Source organism: Gorilla gorilla, chromosome 19, assembly GCF_029281585.2.
Source record: "Gorilla gorilla gorilla isolate KB3781 chromosome 19, NHGRI_mGorGor1-v2.1_pri, whole genome shotgun sequence".
NCBI classification, from domain to species: Eukaryota; Metazoa; Chordata; class Mammalia; order Primates; family Hominidae; genus Gorilla; species Gorilla gorilla.
In genome coordinates this window covers 72,502,347-72,529,358 of record NC_073243.2, presented here as the reverse complement: position 1 = coordinate 72,529,358, position 27,012 = coordinate 72,502,347, and the positions used below count along the sequence as shown (strand labels likewise).

The window sequence follows — 27,012 nt, the reverse complement described above, 5'->3', positions numbered from 1 at the left end:
TAGCAGGCTGACCTAAACTATCCTTCCTTCATGACCTAAAGAAGGAAGTACCTCCAAAGAGAAGTCTAGTTCATTTAATTTAGTCCATACAATCCATCTTGACTCTGAGTGTAGTTTACTCCTTCTATTGGTTTGGGTATATCTCCCCTTGAATGGAAGGTGAGAATGATCTCTGGTAAGACTTCTAGCTCTTAAATATCTACTTACTGCTTTATTACCTTTAGAATCACCTGCACTCTTGTTAAAAGGAAGCATTTCCTTGGCACCAAAGAGAAATTCCTTAGGGCTGCGGTAGGACCCAGGAATTTGCATTTTTAATGATTTACCCAGTTCTCTGAAGCAGTTTATGGAAAGGTACTATAGGAAACACAGTCATTGTAGAACTGGAGTTGAGGGAAAATGATCCAGATGCCTATAAGCTCAGTCTTATTGTTTTCGCCACATTTAAGATATCTATCTATTAAAAATAATTATATTCTAGATGAGCCAAATCACAGTTTAGTAGTCCTGTTTGGATGAGACAAGATTGGAAAAAAAATGGGCTTGGTTTTTGTTGTTGTTGTTGTTGTTGTTTTTCATTATTTCTATTGTTCTACCCCTACCAGCTGGCCTACCTGCTCTAAAATGGGGAGAGCGTTCCTTTCCCTACTAAATTCAGTCTTTTGAGATCAGAATAAAGGTGCTGTCACCTTCTGTTGAGAAAGAGTTACACTGAGCCCTCCCAGGATTTCAGCTGAGGGTGATTCTACCTAATCACTTATCTAAGATAAAGTTCATGAGACAGAAGAATCAACCTTCAGACTCATTTTGAGCTCCTACTGCCTATGAAGGAGATCTTTAATAGTTGTTAAAACTTTCAGATTTAATACCATCAGATTCTTTCAGACTAACTTTGAGATTGCTCACAGAGTAATAAATGGTAGAGAAGTAATGATCATAATCTGTTTTGCTGACTTGGTGGCTTCAGAAGGTCAATGGAATCTGAACCCTTTATAGGAAACCAAATTATTACTAGGTTGTTTTGCAACCACTTCAATATGAAAGTAAAAAAGTTAGAAACCTGTGATGTCTTATTTTGAGTTTTACTTCCCACACAGAACTGAAAAACCAAAAACATGGAATAAGATAAAAATCCACATCCCCAAGGGTATATTACTATTTTTTGATGTGTTTAGGAATTCTATTCTTAAGTGCCCAGCCTAGTCATTATTGAATGATCTCAGTAGAGATTTTCCTGTCGATTACTCCTAAATTATAGATATTTACCCTCTTCCCAATTCTAAAATTAAAATTTCACTCTTTATTCCATGTCACCCTTTCTCACAAAAACCCCTGAGACAGGCTTATTAGGATCTTCTACTTACAGAATTTAGGCAAAAGGATTTCCAAATGGATCCCTATACATCTCAGAAGATACAGGTTGAGAAGAAGCCACCTAAGAAGATAAAATCATCTAGTCAATAAATACAGTTACAGTCATAAGAAAAAAATTGCAATGAAGACTTCTAAAATTCTTTTAAAAATCGCTTAGGTCATAGGCCAATCAGCCAATCAAACATTATATGGGGCTTACAGTGTTTTGTTTTCATCTGCTTGCAGATGGCAGTGTATATTATTTATGTGAAAATCAAGGTTCAGATGCATTTCATTTGCCTCCCCGAAATGGGAAGTATTATTTTCACAGGCTATAGAAATATTGTTGGAAAATTAAGAATTTAAATTTTTGAAAGGTTTTCAAGACAGTATTTGGCTCAATTTTCTCCCGAAATGCTTTCATGGGTCAGGTTAAGTGAGATATGAAGGATGTTTTCTATGTGATATTATTTCCCAAATTCAGAAGATAATAGTTCTTGTGCAAATAATCTTTCTCCAGTTTAAATGAATGTTTATACTGTGAAGGTTCTTGGTGACAAATCTTAGCTAAACATGTTTTACCATCAAAAAGCTATTATAGCCAGGTGCGGTGGCTCATGACTGTAATCCCAGCACTGAGGGAGGCCAAGGCAGATGGATCACTTAAGGTCAGGAGTTTGAGACCAGTCTGGCCAACATGGCGAGACCCCATCTCTACAAAAAAATACAAAAATTAGCCAGGTGTGGTGGCACGTGCCTATAGTCCCACCTACTCAGGAGGCTGAGGCAGGAGAATCACTTGAACTCAGGAAGTGGAGGTTGCAGTGAGCTGAGATTGCACCACTGCACTCCAGCCTGGCCGACAGAGCAAGACTCGGTCTTAAATAAATAAATAAATAAATAAATAAATAAATAAAAGCTATTATAAAAGCAAGGTTAATTCAGGAGGCTGGAGCTCTATGTGGCATGTACTTTGGAGAAGAGCTTCTAGTAGTTCATACTTACAGAGGCTTGTGATGAACCAAAAGAATCTTTAAAGAAAGGGTTCTCAAATGCATTGTCAGTAGATTTGGTAACTGGCAGGGAAACTTGTCTGGGAGCTGGCTTTGGTGGTTCTAGAAGGCAAAAAATCCAGGCAATCAGTAGACAAGCTTTCCCCAAATATAGGCCAGTCCACGAGTCAGCTTATTTTTGAAATTTAGTTCTATACTTTTGAAATTTACATCAGTGGAACAAAAATCAACACCAAATACTAGGTACCCCAATAATTATTATGCTTCTCAGAAGAGAAAGCCATGCATATTTATCTGAAGTGGAAGAGATTCAGAATCCCCTCATTTTAAGCTGATGGGACATGGATGACGCCTTATTACACAGCCCTCCAAGAGTCACCTGTCATCACATTTCAATAGCTCATGGCAGCCCTTTTAAGATTTATCACTAGAGGGCAGCATTGGGTCAGTCCTCAGAAATGACTAAGGTAAATAGTTATCACCAAAAGGTAAATGGTTAAGTTGTCTCCGTAACCCTTGATTACCAACAGAAGCAAGAAGAGCAAAGCTGTTGGTGGATGGGAGAGGGTTCATTTGGGGAACTCATTTAGGTCCATGTGGCAGTGGAGATAGTTGTTGGAACAGTAGGCAGAGTGGTGAGTGGCTTACCATTGATCTTGTTCAATAGTTGATTAGCATCAAAGTCATCATGGTCTGCATTCTCCTGAGGAATGCCAACCTTGCTGTTGAAATAACTGGCAAAGGCACTCAAAGTCCCAGAAGAAGTCTGCTCTCCCTTCCGCGCGGGCACAGCAGGTGGCTGCCGCAGTTGGAAATCCTTAAACATTTCTTTCACATCCTTGATCTCTTTATCCCCAAGTGGGTCTAAGGCAGTGAAGGCATCACTGGAGATGTCCTTGGGATGGCCAGCTCTGGGAGGTGGCTGAGGAGGAGTGACCAGGAGAGAGGAGTGCATGGATGGGGGCTGAGTGGACACAGCAGGAGCTGGAAAAATATTGCTCTGAAAAGGATTCCCCAAAGGGCTTGTTGTTGACCAAGCATTGGGTGCCACAGATGCAGAAGGGCCCCAGACAACAGGCACTGGAGGGGGAGTTGAGGCTGCAAAGGGTGAAGGCTGGTTCCAACCTGAAACAGCTGGACTTGTACCAAAAATGACGGGCTGACTAAAACCTGAAGGTTGACCACCCATCATGGCTCCCGGAGCCATTGAAGGGGACTGATTGAAGACCAAAGATGCTGTGTTCCATGGTCCTGCCTGAGGGAGTGTAACAGTTACACCACCTGAAGTAAGAGGAAGAAAAATACTTATCAGGAGTCAAGCTTGAAGAAGATTCTTGAATTTCAGAGAGCACAACTCTCTGGAAATCCTCTCCACAGCTAACACCTCCATTGAGCCCTGAGGCTGATATGGGAAGAATAAAGACTCTGACAGATTAATCACTGTAAAAGTTAGCCAGCTAACACTGTATAGTGAGCATTCAAATGCTGGTTGCATTTTGAGGCCCATGTTCTTCCTACCATGTCTTTTTAACTTTCCTCATTAGAAGGGTAGTACAGTCCATAAGTATCTACTCATCAAAAAAAATAAGCCCTTATCATACAGACACTAGTTGTCTGATACATCTCAAACAACTAGAACAGAGCCTGTTAATAGCAGGAACTTATTTAAGTGAATATATTTTTATGCACGAACCATGCTGATTATGATGTAGTTAATTAAGATAATCCATTGGACTCTCTGAGTCACAGATTTGATCTTTTCATTTGGCAACTGGCTCACGTCTGGAGTCTTATGGAAACCAGCAATCACATATGTGCACAAGACCTCAACATGCTTGCATCCTGAAGAAACCATTTCAAAGTTTCTTCACTTTTTATTGCTGCCAAGACTGATACAGCTATATACATAAAGGGAAGATAAAGTTTGGCCAATGCCAGGATAGTTTTAGACGTTTATATATAAAAATGGAAGAAAGGATGTTATCCTAGGAAGACTGTTTCAAATGAAAGTGCTTCCTGCCATGTGCCATTCGCTAAACCTTGCCAGAAGTTAGAACAGAGAATTTAAAAGAGGAGAGAGGACAATGGGAAACAAAAATCTTTCAAGGTAACTAATGGCCTATGTTGGGGCATCTGATCTTTGTGGTGAATGGCTCCATCTCCTACGACCTTGCTATGTCATCAGGAATTCGTTAAATAGCCAGAATCCAGGCCTCTCCAATGATGGCCTCTGATTCTTGAGAGGCTCGCTCCCTGCATCTTGTTCTAATATACACGGCACTGTCTTTCCTGCCTCTTTCCAAGTGCATTAATGATTCAGTTAAACTCACCGCTAAGAAGGAAACCTAAATTCAGCCTCATATCTATTAGTGGGTGATGCTTCACTCTTGAAATCTACTTTCTTTGAGCTTTGATGCATGGCATTCTTTAGTTATGAAAGTTTTCTTCACACCTGGGTTAGGGACGTTTATGTTTCCAAGAGGGAATACTTTGAAAATGGTATTTAGGAGTGATGGAGCACAAGATTATATCTTCGAGCTTCTTAGTCTGAGACATTGGTATTACCTGACTCCATTCTCATCATGCATGCTGGCCATCTGGCCATGGGCACACATGGCGTACTCACAGAGAGTGGTGGGTTTCAGAACAGGCCATTTCACTTAATCAGCATGCTTTTTGGAGGTGAGGAAACTGGGTGCAAGAATATTCATTAAAATTGGGAAGGTCATAGTCTGGGATGGTAGAAACTGAAAATCAGGCACACTGGCTCTAAATCCGGCACCCCGTTCTCCTGTTCTGCTTCCTTGGCAGCAAGGCATGGGGCAATTTTAATTTTCAAATGCTATGTTAATTCAAATACTTATTTCACGGATACAGAGATTAGACTTCATTTTCACTGAAGAATATACTCCTTTCATAACAAATCAAGAGAAAAGTTATATTCTACAATACAGGCTCTAAAAATGGGTTTAGTTTGAACGAAGTTGTTGCTCGTATTTTAAAACACATTCAATTAAATTGTATTAACAGAAGCCAGATCACTTGCTAATAATTTCCACCAGTTAGATGTGCAAAAAGGAGGGTAGAATTTTATCATCTTTCATGTTGGACAACTTGTCTTCATTTAGGAAAATATCATATTAGTGAGAATGGTATTTGTAAAACAGAAAAATATTAGGGCTGGGCGCAGTGGCTTACACCTGTAATCCCAGCACTTTGGGAAGCCAAAGTGGGAGGACCACTTGAGGCCAGGAGTTCAGAACCAACCTGGCCAACGTGGCGAAACCCTGTCTCTACTAACATACAAAAATTAGCTGAGTGTGGTGGCGCATGGCTGTAACCCCAGCTACTAGAGAGGCTGAGGCACTTAAACTTGGGAGGCAGAGGTTGCAGTGAGCTGAGACAGCACCGCTGCACTCCAGCCTGGGTGACAGAGTGAGACTCTGTCTCAAAAAAAAAAAAAAAAAAGGAGAGAAAAATATGACATTTGCCAGGAATTCAAGGCTTTCCCAGTATATACTTATACCAGTCTTCATTCCTACCCACCAAATCCCCACATTGTGTTTTAACACATCAAACACATTGAAGACATTGACAAAGTAGGGGCAAGGAATAAGGAAAAAGGGGACATGGGTATAGAACATTAATTTTATTACCTTCTGAGGCTAGATTAAAATACAAGCAAGTTGAATCTGAGGGCTCAGCTTTCTACAATACCCTCTCCCCACCCCCCCAGTTCTCCAGGGGAGACAGTCCCCCAGCTGGGTCTAGCGGAAGCCAGACCTACAACCTTCCATGGTTTGGCTGAGGATCCCTGCTAGTGGACAGGGACTATACTGTAGAGCTCAGTTTGAGTCCCATGTCCAAACTTGGAACAATCATCAGTATTCTGCAGTTGTATACCCCAAGGCCTCAACAGGGGCACCTAGCCAAAAAGCTTCACTTCGTCTGAATAAATAAACAGTTATAGGGTCCAGCTGTATTTTCAGGCTGACTTGTTAAATATTGGCTGCAAAAATTCTTAAGGGCATTGATATTAGATACAAAGCTCTGTGATGTGATCTCGCTGCAGACATTGCATTGCAAGCACTCTGGTCTTCTGTGAGGGAAGGGTACCAACCAGCTCCACTTGGGGGTGCAAGGAAAAGAGCAACGCAGAAAGGGGGAAGCCCCCAAGAGACATGAAGTCTTTAGAGAGAGCCTCTTGATGGGGTAAATGCAAGCAGAGACCCGGGACAAGCTGGCTTTTCATACCCTCACGGATTTCTGCCACTCAGCAATTGAGTAACAGTCCTCCTCTGGCCACCCTATTCTAGATATGATTAAACAGATTTCTTGTAAAAGAACCAAACTATTTTCCTTTGTAGGAAAACAACAGAGACAGAGAGGAAAACAAAACAAGGATCCTGATGACTGACTGCAGGAGGCAGAGAAAGCCGGGATCCCTGGTCAGATTTTACCGAAGGAGAGGAGAGTCCTTCCTCGTCTACAGTCCTCCACCTCCCAAGCCAGAGTCCATTTGGAGTTTGTAGAGGTGCCAAGAGCAGAAAAATAGAGTCCACAGCAGGACAGCAAAAACTATTGTCAGGGTTTCTGAAAACTGTACCATGGAGTCTGAAAAGAACTATAGGCTATGGACTAAGAATAGCAAGGCCAGCCTTCAGTCAAGTGGACTTTCCCACTGTCCTACCACAGAGTGATCAGCGGCTCACACAAGCTAATGACACATTTAGGAATTAAGAGCATCAATGCATCCTAGCTGTCTGATAAAATTCCATCTCTTCCCTTATTTCTCTCTTTTTTCAACTTTGGCTTTCTAGGACTTATGTTCTAGCTTCAGTAAAACACTCAAGCTAGCCAAAATATTGGCAAGGAGCTCCTATGGCAGAAGTGCTCAGAGACTGATCAGGATGTGTGCCTGATCTACCCTTACCATACACCTAGGAACACAGCTGGGCCCAGAACGTAGGACTTTCACTCTATGACTTATTCTTGCTTCAGACTTAACTTATATCCTTCTTGGGCATATATTCCTTCCAAGAGGGCTATGTGTTGAAAGGACATAGGCCTTCGATCTATTATGGCAAAAGACATGGAAGACATGCATGTTGACAGACAAGCCTCTCTTATGTCAACCCTGTTTTGCTACTGAAGCTGGTCTGAGTTTAGAATCCCTTACAATTGTCTTTCAGGAAACCGTGACCAGTTGGTTCAAGTAAGTACAATACTGAAAATGAATTTCTTGTCTCATGCTGCCTCAAGGAGCCAAATGTGAGTTACAAGTCAAGAATATCAAATGGATGTGGGGTTGTATAGTAGAAGTGGGAGAAGGGCTCCCTGGGATGCTCAAATCTTATGCTGTAAAACCCTCTGGGAGTATGAAATGTCTTCCGATGCATCATCATTTTATGAGCAAAAGCAAAAGAGTCATACTTAATTTTATCTCTAGGCACCTACCTAGACCCACCAGGGGCCCCACTGGGGCAGGAGCACTTGTTTTGAAGAGATCCAGAGGGTTGGGCTGCAGGGCTGTAGGTTGTCCTGTGGGTGACGCCTGGCCTGAAGGTTCTGAGACGGGAGGAGCAAAGATGTCTGATGCAAGCAAGTCATTGGCTGAAGACTGACAGGACAGGGAGGGAGGGAGAAGCCTTAGTTACTCACTAACAGTGAAATACAGCCTCATTTTGTCTCCTACCCTATACCCCAATTTGAGAGCCACAAAAAGGAAAACTTTTTTATTGACAGATGAACAACAACAACTACTACTACAGAAAAAGAGTCCTCCAAAAAAAGACACAGATTCCTACAACGGACGGACTACTGAGTCTTAGTGTCTGATACTACCTAGGACTTGCAAAGTGAAATCTACTATATTCATTTACACACTCACATTGGTCTGGTCTCATCAGCTAAATGCTTGAAGTTGGGGGAGCAAGTGTGTAAAAGGGGCAACTACCAATAAGCATCCTAAATATTTTTGTTCATTCCACTGGATTTTAAGTCAGTCTACATAGAGATCATAGGGTCTTAATCCAGGCAAGCCTGCATATTCTTAGGAGAGGTAAAAAAAGACGCCTATGGGAACTGCATTTTAAATTGCTCTTAAATAAAGCTGAGATCATAGTGGTAATAGTAAATACACAAGCTTAGAAAAAGCTTATGTATTTACTCAGTATTTAAAAGAGGAGATAAGCTCAAGAATTTTACACCACCACCATGGACACTGATGCAATATGATGGGTGTGCAGGGCATGTGTTAGTGTCAGGGAAGTACAAAGGGAATCATAAGAACTCTCACCCTCCCAACCCAGAACATGATGATCAAACTTACCAGAGGTATAGAAGCATAGCAGCATTAAAAATGGAAAAACTTGTGTTTAGTTTAATCATAAGTGGCAAGACATGCACACGGAAAGCAGGGTGTGACAAACTGCTGAGAAGCTTAAAAACGGTGGCAGTTAGAGAAAAGTACTCCTGGAGAACCAAAGTGCCTTATCCCACCTTCTATTTCACAGCAACACAGGAAGCTACGAGAGCAGCAGGAAAGAGAGCTTGCATCACACCACCCTTTGGTACCGAACATGCACTCTGCTAATGGATATGTGGAGAAGACAATTCACCTTAGCAGTCCTTCTGCCTCTTCCTGGTTTGGTACTTTGTGGAGGTGGGATAATGGCTATGGAGTCATGTGGTGAGGACTGGACAGAGCTTTCCAAGTCCTGCTTTACGCCATTCTGTATGGACAGTCCTTTGGGAGGGCTTCCCACAAAAGGGTTCGGGGAGGATTTGACAGAGAAGCCGTTCTGTTCTCTTTCAGATACCCCATTTTGAGTTCTCACTGCTGGCTGGGTTTGCGAACTTGAAAAGGGCCATGGGCCTGCCTGAGCTTCCTGTTTGCCAGTCCGGTTAGAGATCTGGTCAAATTGCTGACCAAAGTAGTCAACATCACCATTCAGGGGCCCATTACTCAGCGGAGTAGACGAGCTACTCGAATTCTCTTTCTTCTGATCTGGAGATTTGAGAGAATCAAACGAAGAAGGTGTCGATTGGTCTGGCTGTGTGAAAGGATCGTCACGGAAAGGATCAGGATTAGGGGTGGGAAAGAAGTTGAGATTGGCAGAAAAGGCATTTTCAGGCAAGAAGGATGCCTGAGGCTTTGGTCGAGGAAGAGAACAGGAGGTGATGCCGTTTGTTAAGAATGGATTTTCTCTTAAAGAATTCTGATTGGTGTCGATTTCAGAGTTTAGATCCACTAACAGGATATCTTTGCTTTCCTATCATATTTGGAAAGAAAAAAAAAGAAAGTGTTAGTCCATGTTGTGACTTCAAATGAGAAAATTACATAAGATGACTAGGATTATCAGAATTTCCATTTGAATTTGGTCTTGATAAATCGGTTGATCATTACCTCCTTCCATCAACCCCCGTAGTCCATTACTCCCTAGCTATAGACTAGGTCCTTTCTATTTCTCCCCAATATCATGCCCTTTTATTTAAGTCTCAACCTCATTAGGTGAAATCTTACTGTTGCTTACTTCATGTCTCTGCTCACCCTGGTTCACACATACAGACTGGCTTAATTCATTATGAGCATTGTTTCAATTTGTGACTTTGAAAGTCTTAAAGGGAATTGATTGTGAGTCACTATAAATTACTATCAAAGTATGTTGAGCTTGAAAGTAAGTGATTTCAGAAGCTTAGCTCAGCTTCCTACCTATACACATACAGTCCTCTCTATTGTACCCCCAGAGTCGTGTAGGATCATCTCTCTAAATGAGAAAATTCATCGACTAATACATTCACATTTTACAGTTCTGGCTGTGATGAAATTTAAGATCAAATGCATTTCCCTAAAATCGGTCCAGTTCTTTCCTCTAGAGGTGGGAGAGAGGCTTTTCTTTTATATCACGGCCTTCAGGTATGTCTCTTAATATTTAAGGCTCTTGCTGAAGCTGATAGTCAAGTAGGATCTCATCCTCATCATCCCAGTCTCTCCTCTGGACTTACCCTTTTTGTCTATGTCCTCTGAAAGAGACACTCAATACTGATCTAATTTAGTCAATCACACATTAAGATCTCCTATTTGTACATCTTTTCATAACATTGCTTAGAGTTGCCTGTGTTGTGACAGTAATCTCATCTATTTAGTGGTTAAAGTCAACCAACAATTGATCTTTAATTTATATACAGTAGTCCCTCCTTATCCTCAGGGAATATGTTCCAAGGCCCACAGTGGATGTCTGAAATGGCACATAGTGCCAAAACCTATATACAGTATTTTTCTCATATACATACACATGATAAAGTTTAATTTATCAATTAGGCACAATAAGAGATTAACAATAACTAATAATAAAATAGAATGATTATAACAATATGCTGTAATAAAAGTTATTTGAATGTGCTCTCTCTGTCTCTCTTCTCTCAAAATATCGTATTGTACTGTACTCACTTATTTTCAGACCAAGGTTGACCACAGACTTAATTTCAGAAAGTGAAACTGCAGATAAAGGGGGACTATTGTACAAGGTAGAGACATGGGTTTAAGAGTTAATTTGAAAGACATATCAAATATATAGCTCTACTAATTCTATCCCCTCTCTATCATTTCTCTGGTGTGTTAATTTTTTGGATTTTCAACTGTTTGATAAAAAATTCTCAGCTTAAAAGCAGTAAATTTGATGAATCCGACATGTCTTTATTTCAGTAAAAGACAGAATTATAACTCATCCTAGAACAGAACTTTCATACTGACATCACTTCCTTCTGCTTGACTTTGATCCATTAAATACTTAACTATGCTACCCAGAGAAGAATATAAATGATAAAAAATGCCTTGCTGAAGTGCAAGTTATAGTAGTTATCTTGCATTACCCTGAGCAGAACACTAAATATTTTGATCATTGGGGAAAATAAACAACTTCAAGGGAATATAAAATTTTCAAACTAGTAAATACAAAAGGGTTCAAATAGAACTCCTTGGCTTTTAAAAGAAAAAAAAATACCCAATTGTTTAGAAAGTTTAAGTCCTATTTCATGGCCACAAAAGAGACAGCAAAATCAGACCTAAATGGTAATCTATCTTTTGGATTCCTTTACTGTGAGGCATAAAAATACAGTTTTTATAAGCCAAAGCCAGGCTTTCTCTTTATAAAAGAAGAATTTGTCACAAGAAAGAGCTTATAATTAAAAAAAATTTAATCAGAGAAATGGATTGGAAGAGCTATTAATCTAGGGATCTTTATACAATCAAAAGGTAGGATAAAATGTATTACAAAAGCTTGTGATTTCAATATTTATTTATTTGTTTTGAGCCACCTCTGGGTTAGAACAGTTGAGTGTTCACAGCTGGTAGAGTTCTCGTTTTCAAATACTTCAGAAGAGGTTCTTAGGACACCAAACAGGAGCCACAATGTTAGACTTCTGAATAGTCACCCTATAAGTAAAATGTATAAGGCTCTCCTCAGGCTGGGTTTGTTATTAATCCAAGATTAAAAGTGTAGTTCACAGACTACAACTGAGAGCCCAAAGACTCCTCATCCACCCCCTTGGTCAGCGCCTCATTCATTCTTTGTCGAGCTGTCAACACTGCATCCAGTTGGCCACTGTTTGAGCACCTGAGCCGCAGGCACTGGAGACACGGCAGTGCGTTACACAACCTGCTCGTAGGGAGCTCCAGTAAGCGGACATAAATCCTGAGTTCCATAGCCTAGCTCTTCTCTGGGTGGCTAATCTCACCTAACCATTCCAGTTTGTCAGACTGAGGACTTCCCTACTCAAAGCCTTAAGTGGCTTACTGCTGCTCCCTATATTAAAATAAGCCTCCCTAGGCCAAATTTCCAAATGATCCACAATAAGACCCACGTTGTTTCTAGCCCAACTATGATCTATTTTCCTACACACTTCAAAGACCCAACTCAAATTCAGATTCTTTACAAAGCTTTTAGCATCGATTTTTCTGTCTGCACTTGCCCTGTGCCCACCCGTGTTATCTTATGGCATGTACACAAGGACATAAGTGACACTCCTGCTTTGTATCCTGATCCCATCCCTTGTACCAGATTTAATCTCCTTGATCACAGATCATGTCTTATATTCTTTCCATAGTAACCGTGCTTTCAAGTGGTTGTTAAAGTTGCAGAACATGGGTTTTTATGTTTTTCTTTCTTTTCCTTTTTTGAGATGCGGTGTGGAAGGATAATGCTCAAGGGGCTTGCCAATAAAAATTCTGTTCTAGGGGATACCACATAGTTTGCAACATGAGCATTATTTGAAATTCATAAAACTTTTCTGTATAAATTTGAGGGGAGTGACAACCATCTAGGACCAATAATAAAGTCTAGGTAATTTAGATTTCTTTCTCTCTTTACATATTTCAGAGCAATTGTTGAAAGAGTTGAATATTTTTAAACATGCTGGCTTTACCAAGTAGAGATAAATCTATTTTTGACCTATGACTATAGAGTCAATAGATAAGAACATGTCAAAGCCTAACCAGCACATAATTAGATCTGTTAGCCTTCTTTTGGTTATCAGAGAGTATATATTTTGATGGTATTTATTACTTTATTGTTAGTTTAACTAAAACTTGAATTCCTATAAATAAAAAATTCTTAGACTTCATAAAGTCTAATAAAAATGAGACTGAAGATTATCCATGTTGTTTTCCATTTCCTTTTTTAGAACATTCTAGAAGTCTACAGAAGTAGATTATATAGGCAGTACTCCCTTGCCTATTCCAGTGGAATTCCACTTCATATCTTGAGTGCTTTGCTCTCTTTGAATATTACTTGTTTGAATGTCATTTATACTTGGGAAGTAAGTGTTCAGATACTGATTTATTTTGGAGAAAACATCACTAATGGAGGAGAGGGCAAAGTTGACTACAAATCAAAAGGACCTCAGAGTTAGGATGGACCTGTCAGGATAATCTAGTCTAGTATTTTAAAAAGTTTATCCTCAGAACTATAACAAAAATTATGAAGAACGAAAGGTTCTATAGGCAAGTGAGTTAGGGCTCACTGCTAAAATGAATATTAAACAGGCTTCTCTCTTAAAGGCATTTTAGAATGCTACCATGGATTGTGATACTCATATGGTTAGGGTCAGAGAAGAATGCATGAAGTCCCTGCTCCTCTCCATCTCATTTGACCTGAAAGTTTTATGCAGTGAGGATTCACAGGCCTCAAATTCTCTGCAGAAGTCTGAAGGGAGAATTTTACCCAATCTTTGATCCATTGCTTGAACTCCTGTAACCTTGGTCACATAGGCTTCCGTGATAATTTCCTGATACAAGAGAGTCCTTTCTAGACATTTCCCCCCATTATTCTAGACTAATTCTCTTTTTGTCTGTTTATTGCCTTCTCATCTTTTATATTCAAATCTAGAAACTCACTCCTGCAGAAGCATTACCTGAATCTGTGAACTAGATAAATACCCTGTAGTAACATCAATTACTAACGATGTGATTAGTTTTAATGTTGGTCTCCCTGCCGGAGAGTAAATTCCATGATGTCATTGATGTTGTGCATCTTACTGCTATGCCTTGCAAATAGCAGGTGCTCAGGAAACTGTTACATAAATAAAAGAAGTTGCAAGAAGTCATTGAAAATGTCATGGACATTTTCATTAGAGGTATGTTTTGGAAGGTCTGAAGACTTGGGCCTAAGTCTTGAATCTGGACCTCTTTCCTTTTTATTTTTTTTTCTTCTTCTTTTTTTTCCCCTGAACCACCATTTTTTTTTTTAATTTATAAAGGAAAATACTGTTCTGTTCTTACAGGGTTGTTACAGATCATTCAATATTGAGCAGACTGGATATGGTATAAAATCCTATGAGAATGGGCAGCTTTCTAACAAGGACAAGCTTTGGTGGAATATAACTGAGCCACTTGTTTGTTTTAAATCTTACTTCACACCAAATTTATGCTGCTAAATTGCAACAGACAGAATGCAAAAGAAATGAAGAGGCCAGGAGGCTTTATGATTAACCATCTAACAGTCATACTTTCTTCAAGTAGGCTTATTCAAGGACTATTATTCACCTCCTCCTTCTAATCCTAAGTGATACCAAGAAGGACTACATTGCTGACTTATTGTTCAGGTTTAATCTGTAAGCAATATTAATATAACTGAATTAGTGTGGATAGGTTCCCATGTTGACTTAAGATTCACATTTATTCTAAAAACCATTGACACTTCATTTGCAAAAATCAACAGTCACCTTCCAGATTTCAATGAGATGCTTAAGATTTCTGGTTATTGCCAATTTGAGTTATAGATGTCATTTTATTACATTGCAAATTTAAAAACAAACACTTACTGTTGGACTATTTAGGTCAGGAGGTGTAGACATGTCCCCAAACAAATCCATCTGGTCAACACCCTTAAAAAAGTATTTGGATTAGATTCAGATGTGTCTACCAAAAAAGATTACTTCGTATATTGTTGTAATCATTTGTTTCCTAAAGTTTAGGAAAGTAGTTGTCACAATTTAATTTCCATTTAACTAATAGATTTCATATTAAGCTGTTTAGGTCAGGAAGTGTAGACATGTCTCAAAGCAAATCTATCTTGTCCACATCCTTAAAAAGTGTTAGATTAGATTCAGATGTGGCTACTAAAAAGATTACTTTTCTAATCTTTTTTTGACTACTTTTGTATATTGACATAGATGTTACACTAACATTTTGAAAAACAGTTATCTCAATTGGATTTTCATATAGATTCAATACAGATTTGGTATCAGCAACATCTACAGGAAGTAGAACCCATGTTCAGATAAGTAAGAACTGTCAAACGTCACATATTAATACATACCGATTTCAGTTTGTTAGTTTGGTCATCTAGAATCATTAGGGCCTCACTCCCATTCTGAAAAGATAGCAAATATTTAACGATTTAGTCGAGCTTTGTCTATAAAATGTATTTGTCCACTCTATTAGTCTGCTAAGCAGCAATGGTTTTGGTATCATCTTTTAACTAAACATCTTTCATGATCAGAGAAGTCATAAACACATAGTAATAAGCGAGGTGGCAAGAGTGGTTGGGCAGGTAGCAAACAGGGGCTTACGCATGTCACACACATGATTAACAAGAAGTAAAGATGCAATTTTACCTCAATTGCTTTGTTGGCTTCCTCTATCTAAAAAGAAAGATACATATTCAGTGATCTTCATATTCATAGTGAAAGGGAGTTAAATACAAAAACAAGTATGCCTATGGTTCATAGGCATAAGGCAAGAATAAGTCTTGTATATTATTTCTGCCCTCCGTTCTCCTCCCCTTTTCATATCAATATAAGGTTTGAGTAGAGTTACTGGATTTAAACTTGGTTGTCCTGTATATTTCCTAGAATTAATATGAATCTCATAGAGAGAAAAAAAATAAAAGCCAGGGAGTGCAGATTAGAAGTGCCTAACCATAAAAATGTATCCATTGCCCTATTGGGAAGAATAGACAATACATATAGAAGCCAAATTTTCAGATAGACCATATTTATATATAATATTAAACATAGTCCTGAGTACAGTTTTAAGTTTGTTTGTTTGAGACAGAGTCTCGTTCTGTCGCCCAGGCTGGAGTGCAGTGGCACCATCTCGGCTGACTGCAACCTCTGCCTCCCGGGTTCAAGTGATTCTCCTTGCTTCAGACGCTCAAGTAGCTGGGATTACAGGTGCCCACCACCACCCCTGGCTAATTTTTGTAGTTTTAGTAGTGATGAGGTTTCGCCATGTTGGCCAGGCTGGTCTCGAACTCCTGACCTCAGGTGATCCACCCACCTCTGCCTCCCGAAGTGCTGGGATTATAGGTGTGAGCCACCATGCCCGGCCAGTTTTAAATTTAATAGAGCCTTAATCAGGTAGTACTTGCCTTTTTCTTTTCTTCTTCCTTTTTCTTTACATTATAGATAACTTGAAAAAGGTCTTTAAGATCAACAACTAATGGTTCAGCCTGCAGTAAGGGAAAGCACTGTTATCAATATTTGAATTTTAGTATTTTATTTCCTTTGTCTCCTATCAATTATAATTCATACTGGGATTTATTTTTTTTTAATCTTAAAACGCCTTACTACCCTCTCCTGGCTTATAGGGGATCACCACCAACCCAATCCTCACCCTTAGGTATATAAAGAACAGCAGGGTTAATAAGTATTTAGACAAAACAAGAGGTATCATGATCATATTTGAAGTCCTTTAAGGTTTCTGAGAATAATTCACCACTGTTGTGAAGTCAGTATTCACTTTATAAGAAGGTCCATTCTCACAATCCTGTGGCACACAGCAGTACATAGCTATCAATGACATTTTTAAAAGATTCCATAGGCCAATAAAAATAGTCATTCTCGGAATCATTATTTAGCCCTCTTACATCCAATTATTTCCAGTAAATCTTTTAGTTGAGTGACAGACACTCCAATGTCCACAGAGGACAAGTCCCCAGGTCTATGTCAAGACTTAGAGCTCACCTGCTGCCCGGTTTTTATGGCAAAAAACTGATGCTGGCCTTCTCCTCCACACACGTAACCAAATGCCCGGTTGTCTGTCACATCACGGGCAATGAAAGAAATCTTATTTACTGGATGTTCATGCTCTATTACCTTAAAAAAGAACATAAAGAGTAATTTATTAAGAAAACTAGAATCTATTTGCAGGCTAGCACACCGAAGCCTCAGACACATATATGAAGGCACATATGAAAAGTTTAAATCATTTGAAGAAAGACTTTTCATTTCTGGTTGAAGGCTAGAGCATTACTCTTTCTAGAAAGGGCTCCAAAAGAAAGAAGAATAGGAAACATAAGTGGGAAGAATGTTCCTTCTTAAAATATTGATACTTTACTCTCCCTGCTTTAAAGACATGATGCCACATAGCCAGGAAGGACTGAGGATTAGAAGACCAAGTGAAGAGGAGACATTTAGCCCTTAAGCCAAGCCAAATAGGTCTACTTTCCCAACTCAAAGACAAACTTAAAAGAACAGCATAACTAAGCTAGAGGAGTGTTCACAGGGATTGATTGATGATGGCTCAGAGTGGCCGAGGAACCATCCTATGTGTTATTGGAACCATATTCCCAGTATATTCTGGAGGATACCAAATACTGCCATCAAGTGTTTCTCAGCCTCACCTAGACAGCCTAATACATAGTAACATAATGTAGTAATAACTACATTATGTTAATGACATAATGACTACATCAGTAACCAGGAATTATAAGGGGTGGGGACTGTATTGGCTTAGTGTCTTTTCTTCTATTTTTCCCTCCTTTTTCTTGATCCTTTCAAGCAGTTAACAAGGTTCAACTCTTTAGGGATATTTGTAGGTGGCAGAGTGTGTCTTGGCTTTTTGTCCTGAATGTCTAAGATATCTTAGAGTATCTTAGAAAGTTTGAGGAGACACAGAAGGGTGAGAGAAACTTGCCACCTTTCTCTGATGGGCTTGGGAAAATAAGAGTTGAGAGATAAAGGCGACTGATAGAGTGGTGCCTGAGGACCCCAGCACTAGCAGGCTGAGTGGGGTCCACAAGGGTGCCAGGGCCCTAGGTTTGCATGGTAGATAATGGGCACTCTAGAAAGGGATGAATAGTAACTGGAGGTCTCCCCACAGTATCGTGATGCGAGAGAGTATTTTATAGCAATGAAAACGAGCCACACACAACATTTTAAAAAACATGAGTCTTATGATGTTACATTGAGTACAGAAAAAAAATCACAGAAGACTTGACGTATGATAAATAGCTTTCTGATAAGGCTTAAAAACAAGGCAAAATAAGTAACACTGTTCATAAGTAATAGAACAACAGGAACCAACAAAAACAAGGTTACATCTGTGAGGTGAGAAGGCAGGGAAAAAAGAAATGAAAAAGAGGTAGATGTGTTATGGGTGAGGTTCTAGCTTTAGGTTAGCCGATAAGTTCACATGTAAGCAATACATAAAAGTGTCACAAACTAGGGGTTAAAATTAATCTAGTTCTGTATACCCAAGGTCAAAAAAATATATATATATATAGAAGTTTTACTTTATAAATTATATATGTATTTATATTTTAATATATATTTAAATATTTATATATTATGTAAATTATACATATTTATTTAATTTCAAAAATATATATATTTATATATTATAGACATAATGTGAATCTAAGCCTATTAACAGACTTAACAGACTTAGATTCACATTTATTATAGAACACAAATTCAAAATCAAGTATCTTGACTTTTACCTCCTATTCTGTTTTCTGCCTGTTACTTCTGGAGATGTAATATATGCTATATTTGTTCCCTACAGAACTTTGAGAACGAAGAAGGGGAGCCGAAATTCAAGTAGCAAATTGTTGGTCAGACTCAGGTGGTCAGAGAGGTATCAGCAAATGTGAATTCTTACCCCAGTTTTCTCATCAATTATTTTTATCCCAGAAAGGGAAATGTTGACCCAGATCCTTTGTTTGTGTTGTCCCTGAGACCGACCAGCTGCCGCCATTCCCTGATGAGGGTGGAAAAACAAGAGAAGTTGAATTTTTAAAAACATCCTACAATGGTTTTAATATTAAAATTTTCAAAGTCAGTCAGCTTTGTTTTCGACTTGATCTGCCATCGATGAAAGGATTCGGCACTTTTCATCAGGGACAGCAGGACGGCATAGAAGACGTTGAACCAGGGCATCCCTTAGTTAGCTGTGCGAACTCGGACAAGCCACTCTAATTCTCTTGGCCTCAGAATAGTCACTGGTAAAGCTCAACTAGAAGATCTTTAGAGATGTTTCTTCTAGGCCTTGAACTGTTGAACAAGTATTATTTATTCAGTCAGTTTCACATAGTGCCATAGTACTAAATTTTTAAATTCAAAAAACAGAAAGGCTAACACTAAGGAACACCAATGTCTAAGTAGAATCCTAAATTTTATCAGAACAATTCCCAGGTCTAAAACAGGATATGCCGTGCTCTTCACATATAGTAAGACAAACAATGCAAATATTTGCACACAGCTTTTATAGGAATAGAAATAGGAATACGCTTGGTTCGTCCTAATGTTGAGTTTGCCAGAAGGAAAAGGCATCTAGAGTCCTATTATACTTGATAAAATTAGGTATCTAGGACATCCCTCCAAATATGCAAACACTCACGGTTTCTCAGAAAATGGGGCACTACAGATGGATAATGTGATTAAAAGCGGTTTTCAAGTAATTGAACAATAGGTCAACAAGAGCTTCTAATATAATTCCCTCTCTTGGACTTTTGCTTAATATACAGATAAAGCATTCATTTCCCTTTTACCTTTAGTTTCATCATAGAGTCTTGGCTCATTTTATCCCCTCTTGCATCTGGCACATCATCAATGCCAATCAGCTTGGCCTTATATTTTACACCATCGCCTTTGAACCTTGCTAAGAGATATTCATCTGTCTTTTCAGGGCCTGAGAAAAGAAAGGAATACAGGATAAAGAATGCTAGTTCTAATTATGACCAAATATGCTCTAGACTCTCCAAAATTTAAGTAGTATAAATCCTGATTATACTACAACTGATCATGTATGTAATATTCTATCCTGTCTTATTCTTACTTCCTTTGAGCAAAATCATGTTCCACAATCAACTGTGTATGGAGTTGGGGTGGGGAGAAAATAAACTGTTAGAAGTACAAAATTGACAGCGTTATGGGAAACGTATGGGAATATGGGAGGTGGGAGTTGGGGACATTTTTCATCATAGTTTTTTTTAAGTCTTTAAAGGAATATAAGGATGATAATATACGTATTTTTAACGTAAGAAAAATAAGCTGCCAAGCAATTTACCAACATTTTAAATTAGCAATAAGGAAGAAAGGAATTATGCCTAAGTTCTCTTGAAAATTATTAAGATAATTATTCCATCTTTATAATGTCTTTGCTCCTTTTACTAGGTCTGTGTAGTCCCATTCCCAATGAGTTCAGTAAAATCAAATGGTAAATAAATAACTGAATGATAACCATATAATAATTAACGACTGCATTATTAACTGAACAAGATGCCATGACTATTTCCCAACCGGACTTAAATGGGTATAATCGCAGGTTTCCAGAGATGTCTTATTACACGTGAGATGAACCAGTCTCTTCTCCCAAGGTACAACTTTCCTATTAGGAGAACACGAGACTAAGCTGAGGTTGAAGGAAGATAAGAGCCAGCCCTTACTTTATTCTGAATCTCACATTTCTCCAGGGGTAACCACCTCTAGCTCCCTTCCTTGGCTTCAAGTGGATTTCTCCATACCTTTCTTTTTTTCCTTCTTTGAGGGTGCTTTTGGTGCGGCCTGTTGGTCGGGCTGACCATTGGTTGCACTTGTTTCCACTTCATTAGACATGGCAAGAAGGCAGGCAGCAAACCCCAGTACCAGTGGACACTTGGTGACACCAGGCGATCCCGATGGAGAAGTCTCAAATAAACATAACCTCCCACAGACACCTGTAGGCAGAGTTTAGAGGCATATTGAGATCAGAACACAGCAGACCCAGACTTTATGCCAGAATAGGCTTACAACCAGTGACTTTTCTTTTGTGGTTCTTTGGACTCATTTTGTTCCTTCTCCTGCTGTATTAGACTGAAGACTGAAAGCAGGGGAGTGGGTAGGACTGTTTCCTTTGTAGTTTCCAAAATGGAACATGTGTGCCTATTAGGTTTTTCTTTAAGCACTTGATATCTAGTAACATTTAATGATTATCTAGCTAAGCAGTTTTTATTAGAACTTTGGCATAAAAATCAAGTATTAAAGATAGGGATCGAAAACTTGCTAGGCATTGTTGCAAAACAGAAATAAATTGAATGCTAAGCCTGGTAAGATTGCAAATGCCATTTAAGATTGGGCATTATAAATTTCAGTTCTTCAGAAAATTGCTTAACTATAAAGGCAGTGACTAGAGTAGAGTTATGAACTGTATCTTATTCACATTGATAAATTTGTTTTAAGTATTAGGATTCTGCATATGATCCCCAGGGTTAGCCAAGCACTATAAAACACATCCTTTTTTGCCATTAACACTTATTTGTATCAGGGAAATAATGGATTGAGTGGGGTCCAATTGTGCAATTAATCTAGTACATTTTTATGCTATTATTCAGCATCACCATACTCCAAACAGTCTGTCATGTGCTCTCACAACGTCTGCCCTACCCACAATGTATCATAGTAGGAGAAACAGGAAAATGCAGTCATTGTAACCACGCAGAAGTGAGCTAACTTTCCAAAAGGTTCTCTCACTTCCCAGGAGCCAATGTTTCTATATAGCTGTAGAGAGAGCTAGAGCGAGTAGATTAACTTTCTACATTGACTGATGACCAAAGGCAAAGAAAAGCCATTCATTGTTTTGTAATTGTATTAAGACAACCTGTGGGCTGGCACACTAACCCCTCCATAACCCTGCCTTCAGCAAAAGCCCTCTTCATTCCATGCCTATACCACCCATTTAAGTGAACATTTTTACTGAAGGACCAAGCCCACCACATGAGAATAACTGTCGTTTGTTAGATACTTAAAGAATATCTAAATAAAAAGTAAGTCTCAAGTTTTTACTCAATTTAAATTGCACTTAGCTTGTTTACAAATGTCAACATGTTTTCATAGGGGTCAGTACTTGATTTTTCCCACTGTGAGTTTTAAAAGTCTTTATAATCTGAACAGTCTTTAAATACACACATTCATGCAATCTATGTATGAGTAATGTTATCTGAATTGCTTCATTTGGAGATTTAGTAGTTAATTTTGCTCAAAGACACCTGGCTGGTTGGCAACCAGGGAGACAGTTTGTTTACAGATGAAAGTCTTACACAGTAGGAGACTCAAAGCCATTCTTAACTCAGGACTTAGGTGGGAACCAGGCACTATTAACCTTTTAGTTGTATAACTCTAAAAGATTCATAGTAGTCCTGTGAGTATTACTGTATCATGATATTTCATTTTCCAGAGGGAAGGCTAAGACACAGATTTTTTTTTTTTTTTTTTTTTTTTTGAGACGGAGTCTTGCTCTGTCGCCCAGGCTGGAGTGCAGTGGCGTGATTTTGGCCCACTGCAACCTCCCCCTCCCGGGTTCAAGCGATTCTCCTGCCTCAGCTTCCTGAGTAGCTGGGATTGGGATTACAGGCACTACGCCCGGCTAAGTTTTGTATTTTCAGTAGAGACGGAGTTTCACCATGTTGGTCAGGCTGGTCTCAAGCTCCTGACCTCGTGATCCGCCTGACTCAGCCTCCCAAAGTGAAGGCAAAGATATTTAAAACGACATACCTGCTAAGTGGTAGAACCAGGTTTGTAACCCAGACTGGCTGGCCCCAAACCAGAGTTCCTCAACACTGCAGTGACAAATCTCAGCTGAGAAGCTGTATTCCAGCACAGCTTCATGTAGTCCTCTTGAAATACACATGTCCATTGCATGGTTTACACACAAGTCTATTTGCTTGTCTGCCCACACACTGGACTATAATCTCCTTGAAGGTAGGAGACTCATTTCTTAATGTCTGGGGTATAGATGGCATTCATGTAGATGGTAATGAGGGCAGTTGTAGCTATGCATATTTTCTTCCTTGCTTGTTATGTGTATACACTGGTATGTATTACCTATTTTCTTATCTCTCTATCTTCTCTTTTAATGCAAGTATTTTTGAAGTTAAATGTACAATTTTGTCTTTAGGCAGTGAATTATTCAGATGGGACTGCAACTGAAGTCTAGGGGTGGTTAATGTAGCCCAAAGACAGTAACCATTTTCCAGAAATGAATGTGATGCCTATGGGGTCTTTGCAGCTTCCCAGTTTGGGCAGAGGGTGAGAACATCTTTCTCTGAATGAAAGACAGTTGCACCTTTTTAGATGGAAACACTTGTGTGGCTGTCAGAGGAAAAGTTGAAAGGTGTGGAAGGGTGTATGTGGATGCTGAGTAGCTGGAGGGGTGATCTGTGCCATTTAAGTTGTCTCAGCTTCAGAACCACCTCTATCCCCGGTTAGTGAAGCCAGAGCTAGACTGTGCAAACATTCCTGCTTTGCCTGCTGGCTGCATGTTGGCTCTGCCAGTAAGGTGCGCTGGAGGGAAACTGCCAAGCTGGTGAAGGGTCTTGGACATGTCTGCTTGCTCCACATGGACTTCCTTATGACTTGAGACTCCTGGGAGTGTGACTCTAGTAGAACTTCTTCACTCCAGCAGCAAGAGTTTCTTCCTAAAACAGCCCCTGAATCCAGTTTTAACACTTGCAGAACTAGTCTCATCATGCCTGTCTTGGAGACATCAGCATCAGCCCTCTGGCATACTCTCTCCAGGCCAACAGGTCCCAGGCCCTCAGAGCACAGGGACTCCAGTCCTAGCTAAGCAGTACTCCCTTCTCAGAGGCCTCAGTAGCAGCACCATGAGACCACCTCCTGCAAGCTTTATAAACTTTGATGGTTCCAATGTCTTAACTTTGTCCCCTCAGCCCTAGAGGTGGTAGCTGCTTTCTGTAGTTTACTTACCCAGTGATGACTTGATCTTCTCTTCTTACTCTCTCAGTTTTCTAGCTAACAACTTATACCTAGTTAACACTTAATATCTGCGGCCATACAACCATGAACAAGCCTGATTTTGGAAGCTAAGCAGGGTCAGGCCTGGTTAGTATTCGAATGGGGATTAATGCTTAACATTAAAATCTTTTAAAATAACTGGTGTGGACTGAACTCCAACTGACACAATGGTAAGGCTAATCTATTTTGATTTTCCAGATCAAAAAACTATTCTTTAAGGGTACCCTAAATATGGCAGATTCAAGTGTTTCACTTGAATATTAATCCTTATATGCTTTTAAAAACCATATTATTTTGGCTTTCAAGGCTATATTTATATACTTCGATATCTACTTTTAACTTTCTAGGCCCAGAACAAGAACTGCAACAATACATTCCAAAACAGAATACATTCTATTTTCTTCATGGGAGGCAATTGAAGTGTGTGTGACTATACCTTCAGATCTGTCTTGCTTAGGTCAGTATTATGTTGAGTTCATCAATGCATGTGTTGATAGCAGCAGCAAGATGGCCCAGAACTGGGTTAGAATCACTGGCTGAAAAAGTGACCTGGGCTTAAGAGTTTGTTGCCAATCTTTGAAGCCGGATATCATACTTCACTGCAAGGTATTATTTCTGACATGAAAAGACTTAGCTCATTAAATTTGGCAGTTTGTATTCTTACATGAGACTATTTTAAAAGAATTTGAGAAGTGCCACAAAGCACTTTGAGGGGTTTTGGGGGAGGGAACGGTGGCATCTGGGTTTAGTCATAAAAGTAACAAAAGACGTAGCTCAAGACCAGGTATTGAATCTAGCGTTGGCAGGGCAGACTGGGCCAAATGGAAGGATTCTAAGGTGAGTGGCATTACCTTGCTGTAAGTTTTTATAGCAAAAATTTCTCTGTTCAGATATTTAAATACAGCTTTTCATAGCATTGGAATTGCTTTAAAGGTATTTGATTTCCTTTGACTATATCCTTTCGCCATTTGGGTATGAGCAATTCCAAGGGACAAGGAAGAAAAAAATAAGGAGGAAAAGTTTCTGTAATATAAATTCCCTGAAGAAAATGGATGTGTATGTTGAGTTGCAATAGCCAAGGGTAAGTCTCCATTGTAGGCCATACAATTGAAAATGTATCTATCTCTACTTCCTGAAATGATCAGAAGGTAGACTCTACTTACAGGCTCCAAGACTACAAACCCCTTTACAAAAAAAATGTTCAAGACTTATTGCAAGATTTTAACAAAAGTGTACATCCAGTTATGCATATACCAGAGTGATAATTCACATTTCTCCCAAGGTTTAAAGAGCAAGTCCCCATCATAGACTTGTCAAATAGGCAAGTTATCATTTAACATGCAGTGGATAGAAGGCAGCTCATTTACAGACTTAGATCCCTCTGTAGAGAATAATTGGTTTAAACTTAATATTCAATATTCAAATGTAATGCATTTAAATATTGTCACTTACATCCATAAAACTTTTAGCAGGGTTTTTAATGAGTTGAATTTAAAAAAAGGATTGGGCCTGGAAAAGAGATCTGAGGACCAAAAGTCCCCTAGTTAATTCCTTTGATTACCTTTCCAAACTGGGGCTCTGCTGAAGAAAGCGTCTAGCTTATGTTAAGCAATGGGGTCTGTTTGAAAGCTCTAGGATGGTAAAAATTTCTTACAAAGGGAAGCAAGTGAGTGCAGCACAAGGAGGAAGTATACAATTTTCTCACTTGTTGGGTGTAGTCTCAGGTCCCTTCAGTTCAAAAAGTGCAAAATTAGTCAGGAAATACATCCAAGGGGTGTTATCACAAGGCAAGGATTACAAATTAAAGCTCAAAAACATATAAAAAGGCTCATAAGCACAGTTCCCCATCTAAAAATAGCTAGTTTGTTATCCTGGTTCTCAGGGACTGGCTGTTTCCTTCATTAGAAGATTGAAAAGAGAAGTAAGATGACACATGTAAAAACAAAGGAGGATCTGAAGTTATCTTATAGTCCTGACTCCTTTTTAAGGCCTCAGATAGAACAGAAAGCTGTAAAGGAAACTCTGCTATATTAATAAAATTAGCTTCCATTTAAGTGAAGATCTCTAACTTGGATTTTGGACTTAATACAAATCTCCCTGAAAGAATGCAGAGACTTCCCCCTTCTGTGGTACTAGTATCAGATGACTGCGAGAGATTCTGGAGCTTGCAACATCTCTCCTGGTTTCTGAGAAGGCTCTGAGAAATTTATTCTGGAAGACTGCATGAGTCATCTTAGAATGACTATGGGCTTTGCAATAATAAAAATCAGCTATTGCTTAGTCCTTAGTGATTCATATAAAATGTCTAGTGTTTTGAATCCTTCAATTGCCAGCATGGTGGACAATGATTAGTCTAGGATTTGTAGGGGTAAAGTTGGCTGGCACTTCTTATATATCCTTACCCTTTCTACCAGTAGGAATGTGTTGGCATCAGCAATGGTACTACTTAATGATTCCAAGGTTTTGAAGCAATATCATAATACAAGTGTCAACCATCCTCCCCTGTGACTCCCAAGCCTACCTTCTTACCCTAATTATACAGAGCAGGCAGGAAAAGTGCTTTGCCAGTCTCAAAATACTGGTAAAAGGAATAACTTGAGTTAAGGACTTAGTGGTAGCCCCATTCAACAGATGGTAGGGAATTTATTTTTAACATTAAGGGGAATGGGACAAACACCTAGTACACCAACCACTAAGAACACTTATTCCGAAAGGCCTCTGAAACAGAATGTGTCTCTCTCTCTTTTTTTTTTTTTTCTTGAGACAGAGTTTCACTCTTGTTGCCCAGGCTGGAGTGCAGTGGCGCAATCTCGGCTTACTGCAACCTCTGCCTCCCAGGTTCAAGCCATTCTCCTTCCTCAGCCTCCTGAGTAGCTGGGATTACAGCCACCCACCACCATGCCTGGCTAATTTTTTGTATTTTTAGTAGAGACAGGGTTTCACCATGTTGGCCAGGCTGGTCTCGAGCTCCTGACCTCAGGTGATCCACTGCCTCGGCCTCCCAGAGTGCTGGGATTATAGGTGTGAGCCACCGCACCTGGCTGAATGTGTCTCTATTTTATGAATAATGAAATGGACACAGCAACAGAAAATCAATCCCTCATAAGCCATTGGGCTCAAAGTGAGCATAGTC

General features: G+C 39.3%; 1 protein-coding gene across 7 annotated transcripts in view; it reads right to left on the bottom strand.

Moving 5' to 3' along the window:
* Positions 1-27,012, bottom strand: part of DAB2 (DAB adaptor protein 2) — a 53,712-nt gene that overhangs the window by 1,975 nt on the left and 24,725 nt on the right. For 3 of the 7 annotated variants that reach the window (XM_019013390.2, XM_019013391.3, XM_063700780.1), the window contains 13 exons: positions 20,615-20,806; positions 19,640-19,779; positions 18,751-18,849; positions 16,833-16,964; positions 16,238-16,318; positions 15,483-15,509; positions 15,185-15,238; positions 14,688-14,750; positions 8,987-9,640; positions 7,824-7,986; positions 3,015-3,647; positions 2,359-2,468; positions 1,365-1,435 (listed from right to left, as the gene is read on the bottom strand). In XM_019013390.2, coding sequence (XP_018868935.1) covers positions 1,370-1,435; positions 2,359-2,468; positions 3,015-3,647; positions 7,824-7,986; positions 8,987-9,640; positions 14,688-14,750; positions 15,185-15,238; positions 15,483-15,509; positions 16,238-16,318; positions 16,833-16,964; positions 18,751-18,849; positions 19,640-19,779; positions 20,615-20,705 — 2,313 coding nt within the window. In that variant the 5' untranslated portion in view covers positions 20,706-20,806 and the 3' untranslated portion in view covers positions 1,365-1,369. The remainder of the gene's footprint in view (positions 1-1,364; positions 1,436-2,358; positions 2,469-3,014; positions 3,648-7,823; positions 7,987-8,986; positions 9,641-14,687; positions 14,751-15,184; positions 15,239-15,482; positions 15,510-16,237; positions 16,319-16,832; positions 16,965-18,750; positions 18,850-19,639; positions 19,780-20,614; positions 20,807-27,012) is intronic. The other 4 variants (XM_055366833.1, XM_055366835.1, XM_063700781.1 and 1 more) reach the window with 2 other exon arrangements.